The 16,877-nt window shown below is 63.6% G+C and overlaps 1 protein-coding gene across 1 annotated transcript in view; it reads right to left on the bottom strand.

Annotated features, from left to right (window-relative positions):
* Window positions 1–9,720: 9,720 nt before the first annotated feature.
* The window catches only part of MUC5AC (mucin 5AC, oligomeric mucus/gel-forming), a 28,140-nt gene continuing 20,983 nt past the window's right edge, over window positions 9,721–16,877 (bottom strand). Inside the window, exons 40-56 of the mRNA XM_078059101.1 lie at window positions 16,314–16,488; window positions 15,733–15,983; window positions 15,465–15,648; window positions 14,833–15,040; window positions 14,310–14,488; window positions 13,873–13,960; window positions 13,664–13,767; window positions 13,438–13,469; window positions 12,896–13,067; window positions 12,437–12,538; window positions 12,153–12,190; window positions 11,540–11,662; window positions 11,357–11,455; window positions 10,903–11,022; window positions 10,618–10,684; window positions 10,420–10,528; window positions 9,721–10,060 (exon numbers count right to left, since the gene is read on the bottom strand). Of these exons, the coding sequence (XP_077915227.1) occupies window positions 9,721–10,060; window positions 10,420–10,528; window positions 10,618–10,684; window positions 10,903–11,022; window positions 11,357–11,455; window positions 11,540–11,662; window positions 12,153–12,190; window positions 12,437–12,538; window positions 12,896–13,067; window positions 13,438–13,469; window positions 13,664–13,767; window positions 13,873–13,960; window positions 14,310–14,488; window positions 14,833–15,040; window positions 15,465–15,648; window positions 15,733–15,983; window positions 16,314–16,488 (2,391 nt within the window). The remainder of the gene's footprint in view (window positions 10,061–10,419; window positions 10,529–10,617; window positions 10,685–10,902; window positions 11,023–11,356; window positions 11,456–11,539; window positions 11,663–12,152; window positions 12,191–12,436; window positions 12,539–12,895; window positions 13,068–13,437; window positions 13,470–13,663; window positions 13,768–13,872; window positions 13,961–14,309; window positions 14,489–14,832; window positions 15,041–15,464; window positions 15,649–15,732; window positions 15,984–16,313; window positions 16,489–16,877) is intronic.

The following is a 16,877-nucleotide window of genomic DNA, read 5'->3' as shown; positions in this document are numbered from 1 at the left end:
TGTTGAGGGTGTTCCATTTGTCTGCAGGTATGACAGGTTTATGGCGTGTGCAAGTCCTCCGTTTCCTTATTAGCCTGGTTGGGTTGTCCTGCCCATCACGGAGCGCATGGGACTGTAGCCTCTCCCCTCCGCACTGTCCTCTGTGCGTCATACGGTTGCATCTGTGCGGTGTGGGGCATGTGTCTTTATAATTGCAGTATGTTCTTGTGGAATTGACTTTTTATCAATACAGAATATCCTACTCTCTCTCTCCTAATCGTTTGGAATTGAAGGTCTACTTTATGTGGTATTGATGTGGCCACCCTCCCTCTCTTTTGGTTACTATTTGCATGGAATATATTTTTCTAAGCTTTCGCTTTCTACCTGTCTGTAACCTTAGTTCTTTTTTTTTTTATTTAAAGATTTTTATTTATTTATTTGACAGAGAGAGACACAGGGAGAGAGGGAACACAGGCAGGGGGAGTGGGAGAGGGAGAAGCAGGCTTCCCGCGGAGCAGGGAGCCCGATGTGGGGCTCGATCCCAGGACCCCGGGATCGTGACCGAGCCTAAGGCAGATGCTTAACGCCTGAGCCACCCAAGTGCCCCTGTAACCTTGGTTCTAACATGAGTGTCTTGCAGACGGTGTGGAGTTGGGTTGTGTTTTTTGAATCAATCCCGTCAATGTCTGTACATTTGCGGAAATGACTGATAAGGACAGACTGGCCTCCACCGGGTAACTGTTTGTCTTCCATGTGTCTTCTGGCTTTTTGTTCTCCATGTGCTTTGTTGGTTCTGTAGTGATAAATTCTTATTCTCTTCTCATTTCCTTTTGTGTCTGTTGTGCAGACCCTCTCTGTGTGCTGGCCGTGGGGTCACCAAACACCCCAGACTTACACAGTCTACTCGGACTTGGTGCCGGCTGAGCTCCCGCTGTTCATGCCCCTGTGTGGCCCCACCCTCCTTGTGTTGTTGTGACAAATCACACCTGCTTTGGTGGCGGTACAACACAGATTTATGGTTGTTTTTGTGCATCTGATCCCATACGAAATTAAGAGTGGAGTGACAAACAGAAATTATGGCAATGTTGACTTCTTTATTTGCCCACATGCTTGGCTTGATGGCAGACCTTTCCTTCCGCATACAGCTTTGACTGACCATCTGGTGTCCTTCCTTTCAGCCCGAGGGGCTCCTTTCAATACCTCTTGTAGAGGAGGGCTTGTCCTGAAGCACTCCCCCAGCGTTTGTTTACCTGGAAATGGCTTAATTGTTCCCTCGTTTTTGAACGACAGTTCTGCCAGATAGCGAATCCGTGGCTGACCGCGGCTTCTTTCAGGACGTCAAGCTCTATCGTCCACGGCCTTCTGTCTTCCGAGATCTCCGCAGCCAAGTCAGCTAACGGTGTCTTTGGGGAGAACTTGCAGGTGACGAGCCGCCTGTCTCGAGGTGCCTTCAGGATCCCCGCGATGTCTGCCAGCAGTCTGATTATACAGTGTCGGTGTCGATCTCTCTGAGTTTATCCCACTTGGAGTTTCTTGAGCTTCTTGGAATTTTTCACTTTGATTTCTTCAAACAACACCTCTGCCCCTTTCTCGTCTTTTCTGGGACCCTCGTCATGCCTGTGTCAGCCGACTCGATGGTGTCCTGCCTGCTCACATCCCCTCATTCCTGTCTTCGAGCAAATTTCCCGCTTCGGTTGTAGTGCATTTCAGCTCTAGAATTCCTGTTTGGTTTTTTTCATACTCTTTTTTATCTGTTTGTTGACATTCTCGTTTTGTGCGTGGATCGATGTTCTGATTGCCTTTGGTCCCGTCCGGGCTTTGCTCTGGCCCTCGGGACACACCTAACCCAGTTGTTGCAAAGTCCTTGTCTAGTAATTCTGACACCTGGACTTCCTTGGGCATGATGTCTATCAGTTTATTTTGTTCCCTTTAATAGCCATGCTTTCTTGTTTCTTTGTGAGGCCCTTGATTTTTGTTGAAAATTGGGGATTTGACTATTATAATATGGTAGTTTTGGAAGTTAGATTCTCACCCTTCTCTGGTGTTTGCTGGGTTTTTTTTCTTTTCTTTTCCTCCTTCCTTTCACTGTTGTCAAAGGCTGAAGTGTCCCTTTGTTTTGAGACTTTTCCAAACGATGTTGATCACTTCAGGGATCACCTGGTATGATCACTGAAGTCTCTGCTCCTTTAGTTCATGTCCATCTAATGCTCTGGCAGAGTTTCCTTGCCTCTCCAGAGCTCTCCCGTGTTGCAGCCTGGCTCTGTGCTGGGACAGTCCACAGCACTCGGGTAAGCTTTCTCTGACCTGGGGATCTTGCCCGAGCATGGTCGTGGCTTTCCAAATCCCCATGTGCACATACCTGCTTTCAGATGTCCTAATTTCCCAAAAAGCCCTACCTCAACCTGTGCAGGCCAAAGGGGCACTACTGTGTGTCCCCACCTGTGATTGCTTGCTCCAGGAGTCTGTGGGTCTGTAGTCACCTAGCAACTTGTGAGAGCAGTGCCTGCTGCTTCAGCCACCTGAGTGCCAAGGTAAGCAAAACAGAGGTGAGCACCTTGTGTCAGCCCTCCGGGTACCCACCTACCAGACAGCTTAGAGCAGATGAGCACAGCAACCTGCAGACATGACATTCTCTGCTCCTTCTGGTTTGGGGGGAGGAATGGGGACCAGGCTGCCAATCCAAGGACAAAGCCATCAATGCACTGGGGTTGGGGTGGGGGCAAGGATGAGAAAAAATTGCCACAGGAATTTCCGACCATTTTGAAGATGGCCTTTTCTTGCTTGGACATTAGTGTGGTTTCTGTAAACCTTTGACTGTGTATAGAGCTCCACAAAGTTGGCTCAGACCATTTGTCCTTGTTTTTTTCAGTGTTTCTAAGGTGGACAAACACTTAGAGCTACCTGCTCCACTAATTTCCTGATTGGTTTATATTTTTAAAAAGATTTGTACTGAAAACAGAAGTTCATGAGCCTGTTCTGATATAAATGAATAAATTAAAAATAAGTAAATGGGAAAAAAGAGAGAGCTCTTTCTGCAGAAGAATGCCAACCAAGAAGAGTGGACGGGACTAGAAAGGCATCGGTCATGGTGACAGCCTGAGGGGCGAGGCACCTGCAGGCCCCAGACATCTCCCATCAGACCCGTCTTGGTTCCAAGGGGCAGATTGTTGGTTTCCAGTGGAGTGACCTGCCAGACACACCCTGAGTGATGCAGGTGGACATCCATCCTGGCAATGGGTCCAGTCGACGTCGGGTGCCTCCAGGTGCCTCCAGGTGCGAAGTACAGAGAAGCACACATTTGCTCTGTGGTATTTTTCCTGCCTAAAGTGAGGAAGCTGCACACAGACCCAGATTTGGGGGTGCTACACAACCTAACCAGTCTGCACCCCTTGAAAAGGTCATGGTCAAGGAACACAGCGAAAGGCTGAGGACAGATCCCAGACTAAAGGAGAAGAGGGATGGTGCACATGGGACATGGGGTCCTGGATCAAATCCTGGTCTGGGAGAATGTGTGGCTATGACAATCAGGATCGGAAAATCAGGACTGTGGTTTAGAGGGTGCTGTGTGTCACTGCTGACTCTGCTGAGCGTGACCCCTGTCTTGTTTCTAGGAGGCACACACCCACCTATGTCGGGGTGAAGGGGCATGCCTCTTAAACCCACGTGGCTCGGATACAGAGGGCGGGCAGGTGCACGCACACACGAGAGCAAACAGCAAAAGTGAAGGGAGCGAGATGCAAACATCCGTGTATCTGGATAAAGGGCAGACAGGAGCTCTTTATACGATCTCTGCAACTTACCCATAAACTTGAAACCACATCAAAATAAAAGGTTCTCCAGAAAGCTCCATTCTGGCTGCCATCTGGGGAATGGACTTGAGGGAGGCCAGCACGCAGCAAGCAGTGGAGGGGAGAAGACAAGGCCGGGAGTGGAGGAGGAAATAGGGGGCGGGCAGCCACTCCATCTTCCGGGCAAAGCCAGCCCAAGGAGGTGGCCGATGTGCACACAAGGGGATCCTGCACTTCCAGGGGCCCCGCCCTGTGGCTGGTCCTAAGGCAGGTGCACCAGGTGCCTCCTCCTCCCCGTCTCCCCCTCCCTCCCCCTTCCCCCCAGCCCTGGTGAATCTCCAGGAGAAGCAGCACCCCCATGCATGGTCTTGGGAAGTCTGGGAGCCTGGGTGGTGGTGGGGGGGCAGGCATGGCCCAGCATGGGCAGGGCTGGTGTGGACAGAAGAGAAGGTCAGAGGCAAGCCACTGAGTCTGGTTTGCTCAAGATTAACACAGTAGAGGGAGAGCAAACAGCAGGAGGGACAGCAGCGTCCTAGTGGAAGGCAGAGATTACCAAGTGTCAACCGGCAAACAGACCCTCCCTTTCCTCCAGGAACCCCAGTGTTGACTCAGCACCCACAAGATTGGCGGAGGGGTCCACTTCCCCCACTTCATGCAGAGAGAGGCGTCAATGCCGGTGGCCGGGGCACCAGGGCATCCACACCAAGGCCCGCCCACTGACTCCCCCCGCTGGCCCACCCCACCAGCCCCAGGGCCCCAGCAGTGACCAGTGACCTGGAGAAGGGACGGGGGGTGGGGGCGGGACACACCCGCATCCTGCATGCCAGCCTTGTCCTGGCTCAGGCCCCACAGCTGGGGAGGCTGAGCAGCAGAGCACTGTCCCTCTGTGGGGCCCGGCACCATCTCCGGCAGCCACCGACTTCACCCTCTTACATTTTCTTGGGGAGGCTGTCAGGGGACCCCTGGTGCCTGGATGTCTTCTTGTGTTCTGTCAGGGCCCCTGCTGCATCCCGAAGTCGGGGACGTGGCCATCGCGCTCGGTAAGTAGGTGTGGAGCGTGCGGAGCTAAGACACTAGACGTGAGCATGTCCATGCTGCTCCTGTGGGGACGCAAGATTACATCCCCAGGCTCGGGTCGTGAGGCCATAGGCTGGGGCTAGAGCCGCCCCCAGGTCAGTGGTCAGTGGATTTAACTCTGAACTATTAACCCAGCTCATGGGGTCGGCGGGGCAGTGCCTAGTAATGTCTGGGCGGGCGGGAAAGGCTGCTGGGGGCATGCACGGTGAGCTGGACTTTGTGTGGGGGGGATGAGGGTCAGAGCCAGGCCTCTCTGCCCAGCAACGGCCTCTCTGGAAGAGGGGCTCCTGCTGTTCCCGGGGCTCTGGTGCCCCCCGCCTGTGTCCACATCTGCACGTCACGCCAAGACCGTGTGTGTGTGACACGCACACCCACATGCAGACGGAAGAGCAGCTCCGTTTCTCCGGAAACAGAGACTCGGTTTCCCCGATGGCCGGAGTTGGAGGTATGGATGCTGCCCGGGGACAGCGATCTGTGATGACTGTGGGCGGGGAGGTGGAGTCCCCGCGAGAACTCAGTGGGCTTCGTGAGCCAAGCAAGCTCCCACTACAGCGGATGAGGTGCTGGGCGTACGACCGGGCTCCGGGGCAGGTCCTGACCCATCGTGGGGTGTGGCCCCCACCAGGGCTGCTCTCCACAGGGCTCGGCTTTTTGTTGGTTTCCACAAAGCGCTAGCACTGACTGGTCCTCTCGCGGACCCGTGGAAGCTTGGGAGCCATCGGTTGAGGACAGAACAAAGCCTCTGGACAACAGGACCCTTGTCTGGGCTGGGGCTATCAGGGAATGTGCCCCCCAACCCCCCCACGGAGGAGCCCCAGGCCCCGGCTTCCTGCTGAGACCAGGTTAGGCGGCCTCCTGGGGCCAGGGCCAACGGCTGTGGGGGTGGAGTGCAGGAAGGAGCCCTCCACCCCTGGGCTCTACTTGGGACCAACCAAGATGCAAGGCAGGGCTACTGCTTAGGGCTCCTGGCTCCGTGTTCAGCTGGGGTGCTCCTGGGGCTGCTTCCCCTGGGAGGAGGAAGGGCTGGGGCCAAGGCGGGAGTTTCTGGGTCCCCCTACTCAGACAGAGCTCCTGAAGTGGGCTGGGTCCCCCCTCCCCCATCCCCTGAGGGCACCCGACCTGCTCTGTCACTGCATGGGGGATGGGCTGTGGTGCTCACACAGGGACGGGTGACCCTGGGCTTGGCAGGGGCACTGATGGAGTGGGAAGTGGGGCACGTGTCCCCTGAGCCCCACTGGGGGGCCACCCAAGCTGTTTGCCTTGGAGGAGTGGAGGGTCCTCATCAGGCGGCCTCGGATCCGACCTGTCCTTGGCACCCTTCCCGGAACCCAGCTTCCAGCCCCACCAGGCAACCCCTGCTCAGGTGCCTGAGACCCTGGGGCGGGCACTGGGCAGCCCGGGGTCCTGGGCCCAGAACAGGGCGCTTAGGAACCCCAGGTCATCAAAGTGTTTTCCCAAGCTGTTGGGCACAGCTGGTATTTTCAGTCTCGTCCAAGGGATCTCTCCCCACGTCCACGTCTTCCCCTCCAGGGTCCTCAGTCTGGGAGTACAGCGAGGGGGCCCACCCTCCCCTCTGCTCCCCTTCCTTCCCCTCCCTTCCCACCGTCACCTCCAGCGTGGCCCTGTGGAGCTCTGGCCTCCCAGCCCCTCCTGCCTGCTGTCCATTGGCTGGCCTATCACCTTTACCCCTGACCCCTCCTCACTCCCCACCTGCCCTGAGCCCAGCCTCCCAGCTGCTCTCCCGCTCCTTCCATCACCCCCTCTGTCCATCCTCAACCAGCAGTAGGGGTCTGAAGGACAAGGCAGGGCTGAACCACCTCTGCCCGGACCCCCAGAGCCCCCTCACTAAGGCCCCCCAGGACTACAGCCTGGTCCTCGCTGACCCTTGCACCCCACTCGACCACCTGGCCACCTTTCTCTTGGCCTACCTCGGACGCACCGGCAGCGTGTACAGCCTGGGACCCCTGCCCCCTGCCCACAGGCCCCAGAATCCCCCCACCTCAACCTCTTGCCCTTTTCTGCCTTACTGCCCTGCGGCCTTCTTCCGAGTAATCTGTGTGCTCTGCCCACCATTGCCCAGCTCAGCCAGGCCCGGGAGCAGGAGGGTCTCCCTCAGGGCCCCAGCCCCCCTGGCCAGCGGGGGCTGCCGTGCTCCAGCGTGCACCCCTGGATCTGACCTCCCTGTGCCTTGTCACAGCAGAATGGACGTGTGAGGGCCTCTGACACAATGCATTTGCCAACTGCCTCCCCAGACCTCACCGCGGCGGCTCCGCCTGGGGCCACACGGGGCAGCCGTCTCGGGCGCACACTCCCCTCGGCTCCTTCTTCCGGTCCTGCTCCGTGTCCCACATGTCCCCAGTCCAAGGCGCGGCCATTCCCCACCCCCACCCCTCGCCGGACAGCCGTTCACAGCACGGTTCTGACACTACGGACGTTTCCAGAGGGGCCGAGGGTCATGGGTCCGGCCACCAAGCCAGACTGTCGTTGCTTCTGGGGGCTTCTGCTGATTCCGCTGGGTTTTCTCTTGTAGGTGGACACTTTGTCTGCTGCTTCCTGACCACAGAGTGTGTCACTGGGCTGAGGTGCGCCCAGGTCTTCACAGGGGCCGGCCCACTGCCGGCACGCCATGCCCATCTGGAAGGGGGCGCCCCGAGGGCAGCACCCGTGTGTCCAGCGTCCAGCAGGAGCCCACCAGCTGCCCTCCTGCCTCATCCCCAAGCCCAGAAGTCCTCACTCTGTCCCCAAAATCATCCTTCTTTGGTCTCTGCTCCCAAAGCTTAGGTGGCCGCCCCAGAGGCCTCTGTGTCCATCACCCAAAGCCCCCTGGGCTCTCTGCGACGCCAACCCAGCACCAGGGCCCAGGTCTGTGGCCAAAGAGGTCAGAGTTGTAGCCCCCGTGCGCCCAGGACCAGGCCAGCCCCGGGGCCTTGGGGCTCTGGCTCTGGAAGCAGCTGCAACCCGCCCACATGGTCACAGGCTCCCCAGCATCCTGTGTCCATCTCTGGGCATGCTTGGCGTCCCTGGTTTGGGCAGAAGCTGCCTCCCCATCTGGACTCTCCAAGCATGAGTGCGGAACAGCCCTTCCCTGTCAGAGCCACCAGCATCCCACCCGGCCCTGGAAGGCTCTCCGGGCCAGACTCGGACGAGGCCGTGGGAGGTGGGGTCTGAAGCTGCCCGGGACAGCCAGGCCCACGGGGGCCACTTCTGGTCACTTATCCCCACCCCAGAGATGACAACTCATCCCCACAGCCTCCTAGAGTCCAAGAGGGGTGGTGGCCCCAGGCTGCAGCCTGGGGAGCCTCCCCTGTGGGAAGAGCCTCCTGGGGGCCTTGGTGGCTACACCTAGCTTGCAGCTCTTTCCAGAAACAACTTGCATAATCTGGCCAGGGCTGCTGGGGCTGGGGCTGGCGGGCAGGGACCCGCTCTCTGGTTACTTCCTGCCGCCAGCCCCAGATCCAGGCAGGGGGCTGGGCTGTCCCCAGGGGGTGAGGGATTAGTCACTGCACCCTGCACCCCGAGGAAGAGGCGGCTCCCTCTGACACCCGAGCCGCTCAGGGGGGTCAGGGGCACTGACGTGGGTGCCGCCCACAGCCGTGGGGTCAAGCGGTCAGTGGAAGAGCGCCTCCTGAAGCCAGAGGCCTGAGAATGTGCGGCTCCCAAGGAGGGCGTCCCGTGGGGCCAGCAGCCTGTTCCCTGCTCCTGTGTGGCCGTGGCCGTCCACCTCACACTCAGGTGGTCTCCTGAGCCCAAGGGAACCCCTCCGGCACCAGCTGGTCACTGATAGGAGGGGTCAAGCTCCAAGGTCGGTCCCCCTTGCCGTGTGGCTGCAGCGACGGCTGGGGCGGGCAGGGCTGGGGACTGGACCAGGGGTGAGGGCAACACCATCCAGGTGGGTGCACTACAGAAACTGTAAAGGGTGGTGCCGACCACACCCGGGGCTGCTCTGGCCAGGTCTTGGGGGCAAGGTGAGCCCTGTCCACGCTCCCAGGGCTGCTGTGGGGCTGGGTCCAGCCTGAGGCCAGCATGCTGCTGGGGGTGTGGTCTGGGGCCTCCCCGGGGCCTCCAAGGAAGGGGTTGAGGAACGTGGAGGTTCTCAGGGCAGAGTTGGGGTCCCAGGGAGGATGAGGGGAGGGGCAAGGGTTTGGTCTGCGGTGGGCCTTTGTGCTCACGAGTGCGCACACGCACACACACTCGTGCACACACACCCAACCCGGCGTCTATGTGGTGAGGGGTCTGATGCTTTGTGGGAAAAAGACGGAGCCCTCTTCTAGAAGGTTCCTTCAGCACGCAAGGCCTACTGGTGTCCGGTGTGACCAGCGGGGTGGATAGGCAGGGCCATACAGGACGCCCTCCCTCCCTCTGTTCTGTGCATGGATACGTGCTGTTCCCCAGCAGCTGGAGGCAGCAGGGCCCCGGCCGACCTCCCTGGCTGCCCAGTCCTGGGGGCCAGCTGAGGGTGTGGGGTGGGCCCTCTGGCACCCAGTCTGTCCCCACCCCATTCCTGGGTTTTACGGACAAGCTTAAAAACCACACAGAGTCCACACGTTGCAAAATGCTCCAAGTGTATTTGTGAATCCAGTGGGTCACTTCCTGCGGCCCAGGGCCAACAGGGTGAGGCTGTGCCCCCTGGTGGCAGGCCAAACAGCCGGGCACCCAGTCCAAGTGACCACCGTGATGCTCAAGTCCTGGGAACGCAGGCTGGACCTGCGGCCAGAGGAGCCCTGCCCGCCCCAGCCTGGTCCCAAGCGGGGCTGCAGGTTGGTCGGGGCCGCCGCACATCCAAGGGCCAGCCGGACCCCGGGGAGGGGCGAGGTGGGCGGGCAGGGCAGCCTGGTCTCGGTCCCCTGGAGCCGAGGCTGTAGGGAATAGGACGCTCTTATCGGTGTATCCCGGACGGGGGTGGCCGGGAGCCCTGAGGACGGGTGCTGGTCAGCCGGCTGGGAGGGCCTGTGGCCCTGGCCCCGCTCTTCCCGCTCGCACGCTCCATCTCCTGGCTCTGGTCCTCATCGCTCTGCACAGGCCCCGGCCACTCCGCGTGGCCCGGGGTGCCGTGAGATCCACAGCGCTGCCCCACGCAGCCACACTCCTCCACGTGGGGGTAGCTGAAGGCCCTGCTGGAGCCGTCCTTGCAGTGCAGGGTCACGTTCCTCAGGGAGACGCGCAGCGCCTGGCAGCACTCACAGTGGTGCTCCACGGCGTTGGCCTCCTGGGAGTACCTGTGGGCGGGGCCTGCTCAGCGCGGGTGCCACGTGGCCCGCAGCCACGTCAGACCCCGAGCGCCCCACCTGTGTCACGGCCACCTGCTCTCAGAGGCGCTCCGGCCTGTAACAGGTGCACGCGCCCACGCGCCCCTTGCGGGGTGTGAACACTACCGCAGCTGACCAGGCCACCAGCGAGCCACAGCTGACCCCCAGGCGCGCCACCAATGGGGCCGTTGAGTCTGTGGTCCCCAAACCCACCAGCCGGACGCGGGCCGCTGCCCCTGCCGCCCTGCCCCCGCCCTTCTCTGTCCCCCGCGCCCAGTGCAGACCCTGCCCCGCGCAAGCGGGCCGGGCTGAGGAGGGGGCTCACGTACATGGAGGCGCTGTCCCCACAGTTGCCCTGGCACAGGGGCACAGGCAGGATGGAGCTGCAGCCTTGCTGCGTGATGACCCGGGACTTGTTGAACATGGCGCAGGTCGAGACTGGGGGCGACACAGGAGGCCATGCAGAGGGTCGGGACTGGCCGGGAGCCCTGGGCCCCCCTGGGCGGGATCGGCCACCCCCCGAGGACACCCCCGCTCACTGTTTGATGGAAGACAGGACAGACAGCAACCATCCGCACTCGGCCGGGCCTGGTCCTGTGCCGACAAAAGGGCTGCCGTGAGGGCCGGGGCAGCCGTCCCAGAAGTGGGGGGACGCACAGGAGGGGACAGTGCCCCACGGAGGTGGGCAGCGCCCCCGCGGCCACCGCACCGGGCCGACCTCGGCTCCCCACCTCCACCCCCGGGCGAATCTTGCGGTGGCCTCCCATGGGCGCCCAGGGGGCCAGGTGGGGCTGTGGGCTCCCGGAGCTCACCGCAGGACAGCGGAGTGGGGGACACGCCTTCTTCCTGGTCACCACCACAAGCCCGTCCCGGTGCTCCTCACACTCGTGGGTCACACAGGGGTTCCCAGGGTCTGACCAGGACTGGCCGGGCTGCAAGGAGGAGCCGGCCAGCAGGGTGAGCGGGCAGGGGAGGTCTGTTGTCCGCCTCCCGGCCCGTGGGCTTCCAGAGCCCTCCTGGCCTCTGCCAGGTGCAAGCCCCACAATGACCGCTCCCCAGGGGCCCCCCAGTGCGCCAGGACGTGGCCGGCTCAGCACTCCCCACCCCTGCTGCCACTGTGCACCTCACAGCAGCTCCGTCCAGGCAGGGGTGGGACCTGGCCCCGAGCCCCGGCCTCCGCCGGAGCTCCTGGGAGGTGTGGCCTCGCCCCAGCCAGGACTCACCCGCGGCCCCGTGGCCCCGAGCCCGCCCACAGCCAGGACTCACGTAGAAGAGGTGGACGGAGCTGTCGCTGGTGTTGAGGACGCAGGCCTGCGGCTCGCACCCACCGCAGCACCGCCCGCTCTGCTCCCGGTACTCGAAGCCCTGCGGGGAGACGTGGCCGTGAGCCTGAGCCCCAGCACCGGCTGCCCCGGGCGGCAGGGCAGGGTGGTGGCAGCAGGCACTCACCACGGGGCAGTGGGTGTTGCAAATCTGGGTGTCGCAGCTGATCACGGCCGTGTCCGAAGGGGGACGGCCGAGCACCTCGCACCAGCACGTTTCACACAGACTGGAGGAGACCACGGAGCCGGGCTGGGGAGAGTCGGGGCGGCCAGGGCCGGTGAGCTTCCGGAACGTCCCCCTCCGGGCCTGGCCCCCGCTAGGCAGACCGGGCCCTCTGGGTGACCCTAGGTGCTGCCTCCTGGCGGGGGGGCAGGGAGCCCCAAGCCTGCGCCCTGTGACCAGGGTGCCCAGGGAGGTCACATGCTCAAGAGGGCCCAGCCGGGGGAAACTGAGGTTGGGGGCCCTTGTCACGTTCAGGAGAGAGCCGAGGGATGTGGGCCTCGCCCACCCTGCTGATGCTGAGGAGTGGCGAAGCCGGGGGGCCGAACTTGGCCTCAGCTACGCGGGGCTGTGGGCTGTGGCCCCCGAGAGCTCACTGCTGCTGGAGGGGCACCCGGGCTGGCGGGGGGCCTGGCACGGCCGGCAGGCCCCATCTCGGGGCGAAGCTGGCAGGGGCAGGGACAGGGAGGGCTCAGCTCCCTGGGTGCCACGGGGGTCCTGACCTCCGTGTCGCTCTTACCTGGTACAAGGTGCCGTTGACACTGCAGACACTCCAGCCTGTCCGAGAGGGGACGCGCAGTCTCACAGATCCACCCTCGCCCCCTGCCGCCCCCCGGCCCCCCGGCCCCCAGAGCAGTGGAGACCGCACGTATCGCGAGCGTGGGCTGGCCCCCGGGCACCAGGCAGTGGTGCTCCAGCTGCGCCTTTGTCCAGGGTCACCCCGAGCCACAGAAGACCCTGAGAGAGGCTGCCCCCCACCTCCGCAGTGCCCGGGCGGCCCACGAGGAGGTTGCAGACACTCACTGCAGTTCTGGTTCGGGCAGCAGGCCCCCTCCTCGTAGGTCAAGATCAGGCTGGAGCCCTCGGGACAGGCCACGGGCTTGGGGCAGTAGCTGGGGTCACAGGCTGCGGTGGACGGGAAGGTCCACTCAGGGGCCTGCGTCTGGCTCTGCACGCTCCCACCCCCAGCCCAGTGCTGTCCCCAGGGGTCCCAGCAGTGCCGCCCACCCAGCGGGCCAGCTCTCCAAGGGCACAGGCCACTCTGGGTGGCCTGGGCAGAGGACCCCCCTGCCCTCCTGGCATACCCACCCATCCCAGAGCATGTCTGTTGGGGGGGTCACCAGCTGAGGCCTTAGTGGGGGGCGGGAGGGTGCTGTCCCCTTGGTTGTGCCCCCCCGTGACTGGTGCCCGCACCGCAGCAGCTGGTGGGCAGGGGCCCCGTGCGCTCAGGCGGAGGCAGGGGGGCAGCAACTCCGGGCTCACCGCAGTTGTACTGGGGACAGCACTGGTCGGCCTGGGGGGCTGCAGGCACGGGCACGAAGCCGGGCACGGGGCAGGCTGGGGGCAGGGGGCAGGGCTTCCTCTGACAGATCAAGGTCAGCGTGCTGTTCCCACAGGTGCACTCCTGACAGTCCACGTGGATGGTGTGGCCGGGCTGCAGGGCGAGGCACGTGTGAGCCCAGGACCGTGGGCCTGGCCCCCGCCGGTCCAAGCATGGCTGCAGCCAGACAGAGGGGTGCCGGGAGCCCACGGCTGAGGGCCGGCGGGGGAGCCGGGGGGAGCCGGGGGGAGCCGACAGGGAAGGGGCTTCAGGGGCGGGAGATGGGTGGGAGGCGCCAGGTGGGTGACCACCTCCGTTCTCACTGTGAACCAGCGGAGCAGGAGGGGGCCCCACTAGAGGATAGGACATGGCCACCCCAGGGGCGGGTGCCCCCCTCTGGGAGCCTTGACCCCTCCCTGCCCCTCCTCTGAGGCTCTGGCACTGAGAGGACGCCCCGCCCCCCACCCCAGCTGGCCACACTCACCTCCACAGGCTCCCCGTGGGGCCCCAGGCACTCTGGAGGGAGAGAGATTGAGGTCACAGGTGGGCAGCTGCGGCCCCCCACTTTTCAGGGGCAGGACCCATGTTGGGGGCCCAGGCGGTCCCGAGCCACGGCAGAAAGCCCCAGGATCTGGCTGGGAAGCACAGATCCATGGGGGGAGCTGGTCCTGTGCACCTGTCAGCCCCCAGCCCCACCCGTGGGCACATACTGTGGCAGTCTATGGGCACACAGACGTCATAGCTCGTGCTGAAAGGCATCATGTCCTCTGGACAGAAGCAGCCTTCTGTGATGGGGCCAGCGTCCTGCAGAACTCTGTGGGGACAGCAGAGGGCTGGCCTGGTCCCTGTGCCCCCCAGGGTAGGAGAAGGCCAGCCGGGGGCTCTGGGGAAGGCCTAGGAGGGAGAGGCAGGTGCGTACGTGAGGCTGGTGTTGTCTGTCCCGTAGCAGTAGGAGAGCTTGGACGGGCCACAGGGCTGGTACACCTTGTCAGCAGGGCAGGTGAACGCTGTGGGGTGGGGGGCACAGCTGAGGCCAAGGGCACCAGCCCAGAGCAAACTCCAGGCCTTGCCCTGAGCCTCATCCCTAGGAACCCACTGAGTGCCTGACGCCTGCTGGGGGCTCTGCAGCCCAGAAGCTGGCCCCCGCGGGCCCCACCCCTGCGTGCCCTGCCTGCCCACAACTGCCACCCCTGTGCTCCAGGCCCCGGGCACCCCGACCTGGGGGCTCCCCACTACTCGCCAGGAGCTGAGTACACTCTGCCCTGGAGTCAAGCCTCCTCCTCCAGGAAGCCCAGCTGCTGTCCCCCGGGCCACCGGCCTCCCGCCATGGCTCGCTGGGACAGGGCAGGCACTCACGGCACACGTGGCTGGTGTGGCTCCTCCAGTGGATGCACACGCCGCGGGAGGCGCAGAGGGACGCGTACAGCTCCAGGCTGGAGCACACCACGTCCGAGCTGGTCTTATGGCACCGGTCGAAGACGCAGCCTTGGTAGAAGGTCATCGGGGGGATCACAGCGTGGCACTGCTCGAAGACCCTGTGGCCAGCGAGGCCAGGTCAGGGGGCAGCCCGGGCTCTCCCCTAGGTGTGCGTGCCCCGAGGAGGACGGCCCGCCGCAGCACGGCTGTTTCTTTCTCAGATTCTCCCCTGGGCCTCCCCATCGGCCCGGAAACCGGGTGCTGCCCTGGGGTGATGACGCGGGCCCAGACCCACAGCGAGCTAGCGGAAGCCGACCCACCCGGCCGGCCCGGTGCCTGGTGTCCCAGCAGCGACCCACGGCTCTGCTCCACCCGCCCCGACCCCCTGCTCCCTTGGGAGCCACCGTAGGCGGTGGAGGGTGCGGTCGGGGGGCTGCCTGCCTGGCCCCTCCCCAAATCTCACTTGCTCAGAATCAGCTGGCAGATTGAGGACGACGAGCATGGGGTGGGCGAAGGCGTGGGCCTGGCTGGAGGGGGCGTCGGGGAAGGTCTCTGGCAGAGTGGCTGGTGGGGTGTTGTCACCTTCCAGTGGCCGGACATATCGGAGCAGGAGGCCGCCACCGCCCCCCCAGGCAGGCGACATTCATCCTTCTTGTCATTGGTGCAGGTGCCTGGGGTCGGAGGGGGTTGGGCGTCAGGCCGGCAGGGGACAGCCGAGAGCCCCCCACCCGTGGGCCGCGGGGCCCCCGAGCTGGGGGTGGGGCCCTGACGCTCGGGGCAGCCCCAGATGGGTTGGCTGAAGGACCTGACCCTAGACATTTCCCTACCCCCTGTGGAGGGTGGATGGGTGTGAGCCTCGGGCATGGGGCCCAGGCCCCGGCCCCTCCGGTGCACGTCCCGCACATTCTCGGTGCGGCTGGAAAGCAGAAACACCTGCAGGCTCGGGGCCACGCGAGCAGCCTCCGCCCCGGCCGAGAATGCGGTCCCCGGGGGTCTCCCCCTGCGCGACCCTTCCCAACACGGACCCTCTCGGCTATGTACCACCAGCAGAGAAAGGGCCCAGCGTCCGCAGGGCCCGGTGGGGACGGGACTCACCGCACTGGCCCTCTGTGTTGTTAGCAAACTTGCTGAAAGGCACCTCCACCGAGAAGATGAGGCCGGAGAACATGACCTGGACGCCAAGCTCGGGGATGGTCACATACATCTTGATGCCGAGTTGGGACACGATGATGCCATCCTTCTGGAAGCCGGGCCTGACCACTTTCTCATTGAAGATGATCTAGACACGGCCGGGGACGAGACAGAATGAGGCGGCGCCCCCAGCCGCCCCGGTCTGCGGGGAGCTGCCTGGGGGGCTCCCCACCTGGTTGGTCATCACACCAAGGACGGGCTTGCGGGTCAGCACGACGCGGTCCTGCCGGTACTCGACGATGATGGACTGCGGGCAGGAGAGCCCGTGCTCGGCCCCACAGAAGTAGTTGTCGACGAGCACGCGGAAGTGGGCATACACGGGCACGATCTGCTGCACCAGCATGTGGGTGCAGTTGCCCGGGGATGTGTAGTACGTGCCATCGAAGGTGATGTAGTGGGGGTCGCCCCAGCCACTGCACACACCTGTGGGCACAGAGCGGCCTCACACGGGGCCTCCCGACCGGCACGTCTGCCCCGGGACGCACTTGCCCAGCACCGGCACAGGACTCTGTCCGGCGGGAGCTGATGAGGCCTGAGCGGTGGGGCCAGGCCCTCTCGGCCTCCTCCCGCCTGACACGGCCCCGGGGGCCCTGGGGCTTGGGCGGGATTCCACTCGGCGCCCCGGTGGAGGCCTGGCGCCATCCATTCCCCACCTCGCTGTCGGGCAGTCCTCCCTGCTAGCTCACCCAAGTGCATCCCGCCCCCTCGGCGGGACACCCTCGGCCCCACTGCCCCGCCTGGCTCCCGACTCACACTGGCACTGGTAGCCTGGACAACAGCCGTCGTGGTCGGCCACCTTGGCGGGGGGGAAGCCGTTGGCACAGGTCGGCGGCTGAGCGTGGGGGCAGTGGCGCCGGTGCACGCTGATGATGCCGTTGCCCTCACAAGTGGCCTGAGAGCAGTTGGGCATGGGCCAGGTCTCGCCTTTCTGTGGAAGGACAGCTCTCAGCCTGGGGAGGCTGCAGTCCCCCCAGGAGGGGAGCCGCGGGAAGCCAGCAGGGGACGGGACCTGCCTTGTCCAGCCCCTGCCACCCTGTTCCACACACAGGGCCTTCCCCCCCCGGAGCTCTGCCCCGACCCCACACACCCTCCCCGGCTGCCCGGCCCCACCCGGAGCCCCGCCCACCCGCTCGGGCACCCCATCAGCTGCTGGCTGCACACACTGCCAGCTCCCCGGTTGGCACCCCCTCCCGGCAGCCCTGCAGGACCAGAACTGACCACTTCCCAACAGTCAGCCTGCTTCAGCCCGCGGGTGACTGACTTTCCCCCCACAGCTGAATTGGAAAGATGCCGAGAGTCCCTGCACCAGCCTCTGAG

The sequence above is a fragment of the Halichoerus grypus genome, chromosome 11 (assembly GCF_964656455.1).
Source record: "Halichoerus grypus chromosome 11, mHalGry1.hap1.1, whole genome shotgun sequence".
Classification (NCBI taxonomy): domain Eukaryota; kingdom Metazoa; phylum Chordata; class Mammalia; order Carnivora; family Phocidae; genus Halichoerus; species Halichoerus grypus.
Note: the sequence above shows the minus strand (reverse complement) of the source record. Positions and strands in the feature narration are given on the sequence as shown.